Raw genomic sequence first — 15,872 nt, forward strand, 5'->3', positions numbered from 1 at the left:
TGCTCTGTTCCTAAGAGGTACCAAGAACCTCTTGCAAGATGCTCAGCGCCCTCAAATTATTGGAATTGTTTGTACTTGCGATCTCACAGGATGCATTCAGCATCTTGCAGGGGGATCTGGGTTAGTTCTGCATTGATTTTAAATGGTCTAATGTCCCTTGAAATGCTAATCATTTTCTTCTCTCCGCCTATTAAATTAATTCAGTTCCAGACTGACATAAGCTATATAGTTCCCATATATACAGTATAGCTTTGGTGGTAGATAAACAGAGTTTGTTCACAGAATCATTCTCTATAAATCCCTATTCCCACAATAATATTTCCATTTGCTATAGGCTGTTCTACAGCCTGCAGCATGGTACCCAAATAGAAAGCGATTAGCACCAGAACATGGAGTTAGTTTTCAAGACACGAACAATTCTTTTACTCCAGATGCTATATTGAAACTGCAGTGGTCCGTTGAAAAAGTAGATGTAACCTATGGGGAAAAAGGCTTGTTAAAAGGAATTGCAAGCAGAAATTAATGCCATTTGTTAAAAGTATTACTCAAATAAAAAGAAATCCTGGGTCTTCAGACTAAGTCTATTCAGCAAAATGATTTGCTATTTGAAACTCTGAGCTAAATTTTCAAATTAGCCTCATTCTGGCTCTTAAATTAGTGCCAACAGTCAATATTTGGGATGCTCAGAAACTTGGTTCTTCTCTTGTACATAGCACATGCCTGTGAAAATCATGTGGTTACTCATTTATTTAATTCTCTGATTTGCAAATGCTATTTAAAGACGATATAGTCTGGTCTCAGAGACATGGACACATTGTGTAGAGTTCTGACGCTGAGTTCTGACCCAGGTTTTACCAGAGACCTGTTGGGTGGTTCTGGAAAAGATACTTCACCTTCCTTTCTGACAGGTTTCAGAGTAGCAGCCGTGTTAGTCTGTATTCGCAAAAAGAAAAGGAGGACTTGTGGCACCTTAGAGACTAACAAATTTATTTGAGCATAAGATTTCGTGAGCTACAGCTTATGCTCAAATAAATTTGTTAGTCTCTAAGGTGCCACAAGTACTCCTTTTCTTCGTTTCTGAGTTTCCCTCCTACAAAATCCTAAAACCTGCCCACCAAACTCACTCTTTTGAATATATATAAAGCACTGTACAACGACAAGTGTTCTTATCAAAAAGGAAGGAAACAATTTAAAATATCAGGAAATAACACATGGTGATTAGAGCTGGCTGAAACTTTTCAAATGGAACACTTTTCTATCAGAAAATGTTGAATGAATATCATGAGAACATTGATTGCACTGAAAATTTTGACAAAATCATTTAAACATTTCCTTTCTATAAGATCAATATTCTTTGTTTCAACTTTATTGCTTTGATTTTCATAGATTATGTTACTTGAAATTTAACATTTCTATAAGATCAAAATGAAATATTTTTAAACTGAATGGGATAAGGTTGTTTCAAAATTTCCAAAATGAATTTTTTTCAGAAATTTCATTTCACAGGAAAATTTCAACTTTTTGTTTTGCTTTGGGACGGAAGGAAATTTGTAAATGCTGGGAATTCTGAATTTGGACCACTTTAATGATAATAATGAAAGGGAAGAAATACCATTTTTTTGGTAGACTGCATCCACTCTATTGCCAATTCCTGGGAATTCTTCCTCTATCAGTTTGGGGTAGCCTTTTTCCATAACTTGGTTTTCTTCATCATAGCTATGTTAAACATGGAAAAAATACAAATTCAATGAACCTGCATGGCTTGCAATCTGACAAAAGTCCTATCATCTTTAGGTACCTTGTTCAAAGATACCCAAGTTGTAAGTGGCTGGAAGTCGCTAGATTGTCTATGCCAAATGAAATGGTGAGTATAAGTTCAATTCTCCAGGCCTCCTTATACCAGAAACACAACCTCAGCTGGTACAAGAACAATAAAGGTAAATTTTTAAAGGTTGGTTAATAAACTACAGAATTGGAAGGCTAGATTCTACATGGATTGTACGTAGGTATATAAGGGTGATGGTGCTGCATGTCTGTCACTGGAGCAGGTAGGCAGAAATTGTCAGGGGATGGATGGAACATTGGCTCTAAACCCAACTCATTGGCCAGCACAAGAAAACTAGAACAAAGTGGGTCATATTGGCTGCCTGTTTAGGGCAGCAGTAACTTACAACCCTGTGCCACACATATCCAGGAAGAGGGAAGCAGGGAAGGAATTGTGTCTAAGAGGTATATCTGAGTTACAGTTTCTCCTGGGATAAATTCTTACGACCCTCTTCTCAGGGTTGTGCTGAATGTCATAATTTAATCTTAAGTGTTTATATAATTTTGTTACTTAAATCTTTATGGTACATTCTAAAGAGCTGCTATCCCTATAAAACTTTGAAACGAAAGAAAACATATGATCTATGAGGCCATAAGTGTCTACGCTGAAACAAATAAACAAAAAATTGGCCCTTTTGCACACAGTTAAGCTTGGCAGAATTGAAAATAAGAACTCATAAATCTCTAACTTACCTCCAGTACTTGTCTCCAGTAAAAAAGAGAGTCTTGCCAGTGTCTTTAATGTGGACAGCCCCATCTATTGTTTTCATCTCTCTGGGGAATCCCAATTCATATATTTTTTTAGGGTACCCTTCAACTATGTCATAGCCATTCAGAGCCCAGAATTTCCTGCCTGTAAATAATGATGACAAAATGTTAATCTTTTATGAGCATCAATGGAAAGGTATTAGAAGAGTAAAACCCAGCAATAATTATTACATTGTTATTATTTGACATTATTAGTTTTATGTGACTTAGATTATATGGGGCCAGATCCTCACCTGGTGTAAAGTGAAGCTATTACACCAGATGAGGACCTAACCTTCTAGTCTATATTCTGTACTCTCTAGCCCATTGAAGATCTTGTAGTGTTGCCTGGGGTGAAACCAATGGAAGTTTGTCTGAGTGAGGACTGTAGATTTAACCCTAAGTAGTTTTATTCAATGAGACTGATTAAGATACTTCCACTTTTCTGCCATTTGCAAAAGGCTTACCTCTAAATATGAACACATGATCTTTCATGGGGTTTTCATAGGCAGCATCAATCTTGTTTGGAAGTTCTGGCCAAAATGACTTAATTAACACCAGTTCTGCGTCAACCATCTGAGGATGTAGGCGCCAGAAGAACCTAAGTCAGAAAGAGAAAATGGGCTTTTTATCATCTTCTTTATGATATCATTTTCACAGTGTTTCACAAATATTAACTAATTTTGGGTTCTCAGTCTTTTCTACAATGCGGAACACATTTTAATTCAAGAAGAATCTTATAGACCTCCACTTCTTCTCCGAGCCATGATGGTTCAGACTACCTAGCTCATTCATAACGTGAACACTTTCACAGAAGAGAACAAACCGATGTCTTGATTTCATTTTGTCCAACCTTTTTTCCTTAAGAAGAGAAACTACAGATTAACTTGGCAGTGCACCACGTAAGATTGCTGCGTGCCGTGCAATTTTGCCCAGAAAATTAAATAATCTCTGAATTTTAGAGAAAAATCCAGTGCAATCCCATGAACCAGTAAGTATGTCTGCTTGATCAGGTGGAGACTGAGCCCAAGTAACACCAGTTTCACATGAATTTAACTGCATTGACTTCCAGGAACTCTTGATTGTCACCAGTGTGACAGGGAGTCAAGCCCATATTTATGTTATAAAGGCTGCTTAAATGTGAAATGCTGTATGGCCCTTACAGTTATTTCTGTTGATTTTACAACCTATTTTAGTTGTGCTTAGAAAAAGAGATTAACTTCTAAGGGAGAAAGATAGCAGATTTTTTGGAAGATAGAAAAAGATCTAATCAATTATATTTTCAGAAACAAATGATAAAGAAATGGAAATTAAAAAGGTTTTTGGGCCAGTTTCTTTTCTCAGTTGTACCAAGTGTAGTTCTAGTAGTGAGTTGGCTGGGCCCTGTACAACAAAAGAAGCATATAGGTAAACCACACATTGCAACCTGTCCTTGAAGATCATCATTTCTCCTCGAAGTTCTGTTATTGCATCAAGTGACAAATTTTCATCACATTTCTCTGGAGTTTTGGGGTGTTCGGGGTTGGGATCTCTGTCTCCTGCACCTGTAACCATAAATTATAACTTAGCTTTGACTGCATTTGTTCTTCTTCCATGTAAGATAACTATGTACTAAATGGGACACTGAAGAGTCCACCAGTGCCAGAATGAATACAACCATCAAGGACAAACTGTCTGGACTAATGATATTCACTTTCCCTTCTTATTCTTCCTCTGGCAAATCATGTCCCTATGTTTTGGGGTTTAGTTACATTGCAAAGATATTTGCGGCTAAAACTAAATGGGTGCCATTGACATCATGTCTTTAGGGCCTCTGAGAAGATTGCTTCCTCCCAAGGTCTCCCCTATGGGCATTTCTGTTTCTCCTACTTCATAGTCTTTGATCATCCTCCCATGGGAGACAGCTCAGGGACCTTAAGTCCACTAAAGCAGGTAACCAGCCAGCAGCAATCACCTGTGCACTTGACACTGCTTGCTGCAGTTTCTACCTGAGTGTTAAATGTGGGTATCTTCTGACCCTGAGGCCTGGTTCCCAGGATCCAGAGTTTCTATCTTAATTTACCATGGTAGGGCAATTGAGCAATAGGAACAACAACAGCAGATTGTTCACCCTAAGGTAAATTGCAGTGCAACATGTACATTCCAAGATACATGGATAAAATGGCAAAAGGAAGACAAACCATAGAGAGCTTGGATCCCTTGCACATCATCGTCAGGAAGCAAGAACCCAGTGTTGCCAGTGTAGGTGTAAATAGGGAACATCAGAGCTCCCGAGTCTCTGGAGTGCTCAAGTCCCAAAGAGTGACCAAACTCATGGGCAGCCACAAGAAACAAGTTGTATCCTATAAGAAAGCAAAGCAAACGCAAAAATACTTGTTAAAACAATATACACATGTATCTGAATGCAGTTTATTGCCTGATCCTCTTTCACAATGTCTTTTTTGCACTGAAGATACAAAACAATTATATAGATCTCTACATCGTCTAAGAAGTGAACATACATGAAATAATTAACCCTAAATATTATTAACTCCATTTTACAGATGGGGATGCTGAGATACACAGTCCAATCCTGTTGTCTTCATTCAAGACAATGGGAATTTTGTTTGAGTAATGGCCTAATAGCCTGAGCCCTTTAAGTTTTTTCTTACACTAAATTGTATTTGAAAAATTTCCCACTATCACCAACCCCAGTTCAACTCAATCATCTTAGCAATGTTGGAAATTGTAGGGTGAAATCCTGGTCCAATGAAGTTAATGGAAGTTTTGCCAGGATTCCATCCCTAGTGTAGGTAGTCCATTGACCATCAATGCTATTTCCAGCATTGGATCAAATAAATCTGCTCCCAACAAAGCTAGATGACACAGTGCTGAAAAACAGTGTCCGCAGTTGAAAAAAACTTAGTGACAATTGGATCCATTTTTCAAAAATGGCTCCTTGTGCAGACAAGGGCAAATATTTTCAAACTTCATAAAAGTGGCCTGATTTTCAGATATGGTAAGTATCTACAACTCCCACTGGCTCTACTGCGGGGTAACACCATCTGTCTGAGATCCAAGCTGGACACCCTCAAATTGCAAGTGAAACAATGAGATATTTGAATAGTAAAAAACCCAAACTGCCTTGTTTCTCTGGGTTCATGGATCATGTGATTCATTATTCTGGTGTATTCAGACAACTGACAGGTATTCTAGAAGAGAGTTACAAATTTCAAATTTTAACACAAATAATTGTTTTGTCCATAATTCATGCAAGACGTGTACCATACTCCTATCTACAATCTGGGATTAAAAACAGCTCCCTGTGACTTCAGTAACCAATCACGCAACATGAATAATAAAAAACAACTACAGAACAGTCAAAGCAAACCGTTTACAAACAACATATAGGGTGAAAATTATCCATCCAAAGTATCTGGCAAATATTCTGAATAGCAAATACATTTGATGAAATCAGGATGAGATTGTGAATGATTTGCTATCCAAAAAGGACAAAATTCATAGCCAATATTATTTGAAACAAATAGTGCACCCAGCTCTAGTTAAAATGATCTTTTGAACAGGTTACCTCTGGAATCAGTTGACCAGGTTTCATCATCGTCAAAATGGGCATCTCCTCCATAATTTGGTCCAGGAGGAAAAGCATGAGCCAGTAATCCAGAAGGTCCATCAAAGGGATAAAAGTCACCATGTTCTACAAAGCAATATTTAAAATACCGACAGCATTTACATCTCATCTTTAAACAGGTGAAAATATAATTAAACTGCCAAAAAGTAAACTTTCTCTGTTACCTTTAGTTCCAAAGGAAATCATGATATCAGCAGTGCCACTGCGAATTCTAGTAAAGTTCAGTGGTGTCACTTCAGACCAAACCTTGAATGCTTTTTTGAATGCTCTGTCCACTTCAGCACGTGTCAGATCTCGAGTGTAATTCACAATTCTATCAATCAGATAAAATATCTTCAATTAACTTTTCTGCAGGTCCAAGGAATTTTGCAATGTACCTCCATGAAAACCTACTTTTGACTGGGAGACAGTCATTTCTCAAAAGCTATCCCTAAAGTGCACTTACCTCAGAAGAAAGAATTGGATTACTAATGTACAGTACTCCAGAAATAAAAATGTACATTTCCATCTATCAGTATCATTCAGAAAGATAATGACCTAACAGTTTGGGATTTGGGGTGTGTTTTTTGTTTTTTGGGGGTTTTTTGCCATTATTATACGCACTAGAAAAACCCCAGAAAACAAAAAGTTTGTTCTTTATTAAGATATTTTGTATAGATAATATGGGACTTTATTCAGTATATTTTACTAAAAATATTTTGAAGAGATATGAAATATCTCATGCACCTGACCATTCTGGAGAGACAATACATGATCAAGGAGACATTGAAGAGATACAACGGTCACCATTACAAAACAATGTTTGTTAACAGTTTGCTACATAGCATTATCAGAGATACCACTTATATCCATATTTAATACATAGGGAAAATAGCCCTCTCTCTTTCTTATCACTCTTTGGTTTCCTGCAAATATTGATAAGAAAGAGAGAGGGCTATTTTTAATGGCACCATTGTATCATATTGTGACCACAGAATATCAGGATTGGAAGGGACCTCGGAAAGCCATCTAGTCCAATCCCCCGCTCAAAGCATGACCAATCCCCCATTTTTACCCCAGATCCCTAAACAGCCCCCTCAAGGATTGAGCTCACAACCCTGGGTTTAGCAGGCCAATGCTCAAACCACTGAGCTATCCCTCCCGCAGCACAATCAAATGCCCAACATGGGGCTTGAACCCACAACAATGAGATTAAGAGTCTCATACTCTACCAACGGAGCTAGCCAGGCTGACTGATAACTGAGTTCATTAAAGAAATTTAGATAGGGCCTGATCCAAAGCCCACTAAAGTTAATGGTAAGACTCACATTGAGTTCCATGAGCTTTGGATCAGGGCCATATAGATTTTAAAACTGCAACATGAGATTTTTACAAAGTCTGAACTACCCTTTGTTCTTGCTGAGCTTGTCAACCTAATATACGACATAATGGCTGTTGAACACCTATATAGCAGGATAACTTGAAAATAAGAAACAATAACACTAAATGTTATAATTTTACCTGTATGTTAAATTATTTTTTGACCACTTTAGTTTTCTAGGGAAAAAGTTGTATTCCCCCACATCGGGGACACCACATCTTGGCTGTTGCATCAGCTCATATGTTTCTTCATCTAATATGCCAGTCACCTCCAGCCCAAAAAAAGACTGCATTTCTCGAAGTTTGGCTGCCACTGAGTTGGCATTCTTCTTCCTTATGCCAGCAGGATTGGAACGTAGGTTGTAATGTGTCTTTAGATAGCGCTAGGGGAAAAAAATATTATTTCCAGTTTCCAAAGAACAAAGGCAATCAAACAGCCGACCTTAATATGTGAAGATTGATTTTATACTGTACCTCTGCAAACTGAAGGTCTTCCGTTGTGAATTCATCGCTGTCTTCATGGGGAATAGGCAGTGTCAAACAGCATGACAAGCCCAGCAAGAAAAGGAAGGCAGCTGCAAGGCTTGGATGCATCGTGCTGAATTCTTGGGTTCTGAAACTCTGATTTTTTAGAGTGTAAATACCTTTACTTTTATAGACCTAAACTGGTGAGTCATCTCTTGTGGACAAATTAGAACATCCTTGTCATTGCAAAGTAAAGATGCTTACACAGCTGGTTTATTTCTTCATTCCAAGAAGTCCTGGTTTGGGCATCTGTGGTCCCACTAAGGGCTTAGAAACTATATCTTTATATAAACATGCTCTCAGCATATTTACAGATGCTGTGGGAATTTTTGTGTAGAAGCAACTCAGCATTATTTCTTTATTTTGCAATAACTTACACTGACCTACTTTTTCGTCTTTGATAGGATAATTACTTTCCTTTTATTTTATCAGACAAAGCGACACTATATGAAAAGCTCTGTGAACAGATGGATTGTCTTAAAGTAAAATAATTGCATAATTTTAATGTCTATAGTAATTCATTAGCACATCAATTGTTTTGCAAACTTACCATCTTGATTCATAAGACAACAACAATGTGGAGTATATTATATTACTAACATGTTCCTGTTTTTGGGTTTGTTTGTTTGTTTTCATTTTTAGTCTAAAACTCTAACAACAATTTTGCTGCTGGAATCGTGATAGTAGTGGGTCTCAGTACAGATCAGAATCATTTACAGACACATTTTCAGAAATGGATTTGGATGACTCAGGTTTTGGCTACCGAGCTGAGATGTACCTGAAAACACAGCAACTGAAAATCAGTATTCACTTTTGAAAATGCTGGCCTTTGAGAAGTATTTGATCAAAGGCAAATATGAGCCTGTAAAATGGCCAGTTCATGGAATCTGACTTCCCTTAAAAACAATAATATAATTTAAATGGGATACCATCATAGGTCCATTAGGCACACAGTTACTACTGTCATGTGGGCTGTGTAAAAGTCTAGATAGGTAGATTCTGTTTGTGTACAAAGCATGATAGAAGCATGTGATTATGATAATTTACACAGCACAAGATGTAGTGAAACTGGTAATATGGCAGCAGTGAATGCTACAGTATTTTTGAATTTGAGGCTACTCCTTCTCTCTATAAAGTCAACTCAATCTAAGCTCATTCTGCACTTTGGAAAATACAGACTGGCTACCATCACTGATTCTGTCCACATCACATTACATTCCTACTGGCCTGTAAGTCAGATCAAGGTTCTGTCAGTGTTGAAATTTACCCACCACTTTCATTTAATCTGATCTTTCATCAGAGACCTCACCCAGCTTTATACAACGCAACACATCTCAGCATAATTCAGCCTATTGATGAAACAGGAGCCAGTGAAGCTAAATGAGTAAAATTTCAGCCAGTTGCCCAAATGACAAATAATGTTTTATCAAGTGATGACAAATCGCAAAAATAGATGAAAGTGAGTGGAATTTTGCACTGGATTATTTGGCCAAGTTTCTAATTTAACTGCAAGTTTGAGCCAGTGCTAAATATAGTCAGAGAAATTAGAGATGGAAAACCCCTATTAAATCATCTTGTCCATTCGCCTACAGATGCAGGATTTTCCCTTTCTAATATGCTGATGTTGGTACTGAAGTGATGAAACACATATACCAGAGTATGGTTTAATGTGGAGGCCTCTGTTTTTCTAAACTATTAGCCAATGAGAAACACCTCCCTGGACTACCCAGCAGGGCTGTTCTAATGTGGAATTTAGCTGGGCCCTGGGTTCTACAAATCTTAGGAGGGTCTGAGTGCAATTCCCCTTCTACATGTCCAGGCCTGCCCTGACAGGCAATCAGAGTCCCAACCTATTCCCCTCCTCCATGCTGGAGCTAGGAGAGGTAAGCCATGAAGGTTTACCCTCTTATCATGCAGTGTTGTGCTCTGAGCCCATTGGGTTACAGAGACCTCACATCTGACCCTTTCTTAACGCACCAACCGCACTGGAGTTTGCCAACATTGTGACAAATGTAATGTAAATCCCTAACCCGGATGTCCAAGATGCCAGATGGAAGGTGAAAAAAATCCCAGTCATTTCTCAATTTTCCCATATGGGAAAAAAAATCCCTTTCAGACCCTCCATAAAATCTGGTGTTCAGTATAGTCCCCAGCAGCCCAAGAACTCCAGAAATAAGGGTGTGAAAGGCTGATGCTGGAACAAAGCTAAAATGGCTACAAGCGAGCAGTGGGCAGAAACAACCTCTGCTTCCTCTCCCTGCCTCTGGAAATGGCAGCCAGTGGGTCAGTCTGTCCTGACCCCAGTCATCCAGTTGCAATGGGAACAGGTGGGACAGGCTCAGAGCTCAGACCCAGTTAAAGCTAAACCCTGTCCCAGGGAGGGAGGGGGAAGGGAAATAGGGAAATCAAGAGGAGCCAAATTCCCCTCCCTTTCTTCCCCCTCCCATCACCCACAGGTGAGGGGAAGGTGAGGGATACCAGCATCATCACCACTCCATGGATCTCTAGTTACACGCCCCAGTTAGCAGGTGAGTGTTATCCAGTCCACCTTTAGATCCTTCCACATGCACTCAGATACTGTGATAGTAGGACAGTAAATTCTTATCTCTTCTTAAAATACAGTTCTACGCTAAGAAGGAACTTTGACATAATAGGATTGTGGGGTTTCACATTCTTGTGTTGCATTCATTCCTTGTCAAACTCATTCAGTTTGCCACTAAAAAGATAATTTTTCTAACTGCAGCATCTGCAAACTCCCTCTGGGTTGTGACAGTTACACTAGTTTCTTTTCCTCTCGTGCATCAACATCAGCAATGAGTAGCTAAGTTCTGTTGCTTTGCTCATCCCCTCTCTTCTGCCCCTTCTCACCTGGCTGTTACTGGCAGCTCAGTTCTGGTGCTCTGCCCAGCCCCTACTCCTCACCCTACCCTGATGCATTTCAGGTCATTGCTGCATTCACATTCAGGCCACATATCGTATAGCTGGCAACTCAATGAATAGACCAAATCACAGGTAATAACATTGTAAATTCTGGCATACAATCTTTCTAATAATGGATGCAATAATGATTTAAACATCTCCTACCTTCTTCCCTCTAAAAAACCCCCACCCTGGGTCAGTCAATCTCAATATTGCATTACTGACATATGTGGTATTGCTTTTAACTGGATTAAGTGGTAGTGGCAGATCCTCAGTTAGTATTATCTGCATAACTCCACTGACATCAGAAGAGCTCTGACAATTAACCCCACCTGAGTATCTGCCTTGTAGTGCTTAAAATAACCTTCCAAAGTAACCTTTTACTAAATTCAACCCCAACTGTTGTTGTGAAGTCCTGAGCATCACTCCTGTGTGAAACAGCAGCAAATCTGAGTCCTAAGCAGTCTCAAAGATACGTGTTAGTATCCAGAAATAATTTAAACTCCTGTGAATCCCAGATGCTCTGAAATTAGCTTCCTCTAACTAAGGGAGTATGTAATAGAACAGCTGGAGTGTTTGTGCACCACTGCCCGCTACAGGCTGGAATTAGAATTGGCCCACTGTGTGTCTTAGGCTCTATGCTGCTAATATCAACTCTTTTCTTGCTCAGGTGATAGGAGCAGTGCTTAATTTGTAATGAAAGAGTTGCCGGGGCTCAAGCAATTTTTTTACTTTCTTAAGTGACATGGCAAGCCTAGAGGTGCTGGGACTATGAACTGCCAAACCTAGAGGTGCCAGGGCTCAGCTCACGCAAGCCGTGGCACAGATCAAGCACTGGGTAGAAGCCTGTGCTTTTGGCATAGGAGGCTACAATGTCTATGCTCATTGTCATAGTGAAGTTCTGAGTGGCCATGGTGTGCAACATCGTGACACCGGCAAATTCCTAGGTGGTCATAGAGAAGGGTGATGAGATAGCAAATGTAAAAAATCGGGACAGGAGGTGGGGGGTAATAGGCACCTGCATAAGACAAAGCCCCGAATATTGGGACTGTCCCTATAAAATCAGGACATCTGGTCACCCTATCATAGAGTTATTACAATAAGTATAGATTGGCTAAGTGATGCTTAAAGGTGAGGATGGATAACCACCTACAAACATTTGAAGGTTATAAACATAGGAGGGAGAGTAATTATTTAGGGACAAATGGACAAAATTAAGAAAAGGGAACAGTGTTAGACTGTAGTAATATTCCCCCAAGGAAATGGTTTGAAGCCCTGAACTTCGGATATTTAAGGTGAGACTAGTCAAAACACCAGTAACTATACTGTCAAGGACTGCCCTGCACTAGCAAGAGGATGGACTAGATAGCCAAAAAGTCCTCTTCCATCTCTAATTTCTATGATTTAATGAGTGTTTTAAAGTTACAGGCTCCTGAGTACCTTGAAGTCCATAATGAAAGCACTCTTCTAAAGACTCTGTTTTGGGGGCCTTTTCAATAATTGCCCTGAGGCCTCACAGCCCAAAGGCACAGACATTTTATTTGTAGAAAAAAATTACAGTGGGAATGATTTTTTTTCTAGGCAAACACCTTACCTTATTCAGACATGTATTAAAAGGTATAAAGTTAAATATAGAAGGAAAGGTGGTATCTTTTTTAACTTTAAATATTAAAACAAATAAGAAAAACTATCCACCCAACAGAAGATTCTGCATAATAAATGTTGGTCCTTTTCTATTTAAAGGCAACATCCACAAATGAAGAGAAACTTTGCTTGTGGGTAGAAAGACACACCAAAGAAAAGGGATAGGCTGAAAGGTTGTTTGAGTATGTAATTATTTTATCACAAACACTAAGCAAAAATTTCTCAGAACATTAAAAAAGAAGTTGATTCATGAAAGATCATTTATAATAGCCACCTTACGTGCAGGCCATGGGCTGAATCCTGCATTCTGCGCACACCCAGTTGTTTTCATTAGGGAATTTTGGACATACAAGGAATGCAGGCATGGAATGTATTACTATCATTATTTCTATTACCCTCACTGCTCAAGGCCCCAACAGAGGTGCAGGCCTCTTTTGCTAGACACTAATGGGAAAACACTATCTAAATAGAAAAGGCAGACAAGGGATTGGAGGAACTGGAAGTGAGTCATAGAGAGATCATGTGACTTAAGATGAGAGAGAAATTCCATGACAGAGCTGGGAATTGAACCCAGCTCTCCTAAGTCCCAGTCAGTTCCTTAACCTGACACAGCAGTAAAGCATGCTGTTAGGCGTTGGTGTTTCCAACTGGCAATTATTTGCAGTGATACCAAAGCGGCCTGACAATGTGAAGTATAAAATGCTATCCACACGGGTTCAGCTGATCACAGATGACACCACTATTTATGTTAAAAACATCCTGTGTAGAGGGCTGTGAAATAAAGCTTAAGGTGGGAATTGAGTGGGCCATAAGCCTTGTGCTGATCCTTTGCACACAGGTAAATTTCACCCAGTACAAACACACCAGCACAGACTGTTACCTAGACAAACACCTGTCAGGAATGGTCTAGTTTTACTTAAGTGCAGGGGACTGGACTCGGTGACTTATTGAGGTCCCTTCCAGTCCTACACTTCTGTGATTCTATGATTTTGCAAGTGTTGCGAGTCTGCCAAATTGCTGAACAGTGTGCTAACAACCAATATGCTAACAACAGTTTCTGAAATTCTCGTATTTTGGGGTCATATGTAAGGTAAGTGGAATTGATGGTCATTTTCCAGGAAGCTGAGAGGTAGGAGTTTTCACTAAGAATCTTTTTTTCCCCCAGAAAGACATAGAGAAGAGAGATGGTGGGATTGATTAACCCCAAACAAGCACTGAAGTGCTAATCATTCAAAAGCAAAGACCATGCCAAGAAAATGGTTTCAAAACAAGTTAAACAAATGAAAATAATTGAAGCTGTGTCATATTTTGATTTATTCCAAAACTTCAGTGCCCAAAATAGCATTATAAGGCATATTTTTCTTCGTTTTTTTTATGTGACCCTAAGCTGGCAAACAGTGAACTTTAGAAAAACAAATAGAAGTGAATAGGCCACTTTGTCAACCTCTGCTATAGCAAGTTAACTTTAAAATAGAAACATCTCTAATACTTAGGGCTAGCTCACCACATCCAGTAACACTTTTCTTCTTAACATCCCTGTAAGATAGGAAAGTAGTAAAAGGCCTATTTTGCAGCTCAGTAAAAGTAAGTATGGAGCAGTTAAGTAGCCTGCCCCAGGTCACACATAAGGGCCGTGCTCTTGCAACTGAAATTATACAGGCAAACAGCTGCATCTGTGTCATTTTAGTGGGGCTCCACCCACTTATGGGAATCCAGTTGCAGCACCAGAGCCAAGGAAAGTTGGGAATAGAACCAAGGACACTTGGGTTCTAGTGTCCTGGTCTAACCACTGCATCCTCATTTCACTTGCAGACAGTTGTCAGTGGTATCTAATAGAGCTGGTTAGGAAACGGTTTTCCTGTCCCTGGAAAACATTTAAGATTTCAAAAAATGTTCCCATCATGAATCAGGACAAAAATTCAATCTCCAAAATTTTTGCACATTGACAAACCATAAACATTTCAGTTTGGATCAATCAAAATGTTTTGTTTCAATCATTTCAAAATGTTTCATTTTTATTTTGGCCATTTTTTGTTTTTGTACAAGTTATTTTTTTTTTTACTATGATTAATTCACAGTTCAACACAAGAAGTTGTTTTGAGCTGGGACACCAGAACTTTTCATTCTGAAAATGTCAAAACAGGCTGATTCAACAATTTTGAAACTTTTTGAAAAACAAATTTGAGTTGAGAAATTCATCAAAACTGACTTTTTTTCCTTAAACAGTTTTGGTTTTGACAATTTGACCTTTTTTTTTAAAACAGGAAAACAGTTCATCAAAAAATTCCTGTCCCATTCTAGATTCTGAGCTACTATAGTTTCTATTTTGCTTCAGCAGTGAATGTATTGTGCTAACTATGTGGTATCTCTTGGCAATTGTTGACTTTTTAATGGCAATCACAGTACATACATGTAGACTATGTCATTAAGAACTAGAACCCATAGGACTAGTAGTCTGACAAGTTCGACTGCCTCACTTGTCGTGCCCACAGACTGAGATGTGGGTTAACAGCACACTATTCAGTTTGCACTCAAAGTACGAAGAACACGCTTATGACAGATGCTATATTCAAATTGCTTTGATCCATGGAAGAAATAGATGGAACCTACAAGAAAAGAAAATCAGTTTAAGAATCATCACAGCCATCATGTTACTTATTCTTTAAGAAGGTAGAAATATTATCACTTTGCTACTTTGAACAATGTAGCTACAAAATATCCAGTGATCTCTCTGGCTATCACAATATTGTAAAACAGCCACTTTGTAGTCCAGCCAACCTCAGATCACCCTTCTTTGAAATGGGAAGGAATTGGTTTGGTTTATAGTATTTAAAAAAAAAAAAAGGACAAGGAAAAGCCAGAGGCTGCAGTAATAGTACACAACTTAATTTTCCACATTGGTTTTGAGCTTTCTAACACATTATATTTCTATTTTAAAGACTTCTAATATTTACATTATACAAAAATCTATTTCAACACTATGTTGGTAGCACCAGGCCTCTTTTACATAATTAGATCTTGTTATGTTTTAATGCACTAATTTCTGTATGTCAGTCGATGGGCACATCCAACCATTAGGGCAAAGCATTTTTACTAGCATTAAAATTTACCATTTTCTCAGTATGCTGCATCAATTTTATTTTCAGTTCCTGGGAAATCTTTCGCTATTACTTTTGGATAACCATTTTCCATAGAATGACGTTCATCACAGCTGTAATAAAAATGA

The 15,872-nt window shown here is 38.6% G+C and overlaps 1 protein-coding gene across 1 annotated transcript; it reads right to left on the reverse strand.

The window, feature by feature from the left end:
• Positions 1–376: 376 nt before the first annotated feature.
• LOC311512462 (collagenase 3-like) lies at positions 377–8,152 on the reverse strand (the record flags this gene model as incomplete). The annotated part of the gene is made up of 10 exons (XM_084613672.1): positions 377–477; positions 1,613–1,716; positions 2,518–2,677; positions 3,039–3,172; positions 3,998–4,115; positions 4,752–4,913; positions 6,140–6,265; positions 6,364–6,512; positions 7,700–7,941; positions 8,033–8,152. The coding sequence occupies 10 exons, from the start codon at positions 8,150–8,152 to the stop codon at positions 377–379; spliced, it is 1,416 nt and encodes a 471-aa protein (XP_084469798.1).
• Positions 8,153–15,872: the final 7,720 nt, after the last annotated feature.

This window comes from Lepidochelys olivacea, assembly GCF_965140295.1.
Source record: "Lepidochelys olivacea isolate rLepOli2 genome assembly, chromosome: 1".
Taxonomy (NCBI): domain Eukaryota; kingdom Metazoa; phylum Chordata; order Testudines; family Cheloniidae; genus Lepidochelys; species Lepidochelys olivacea.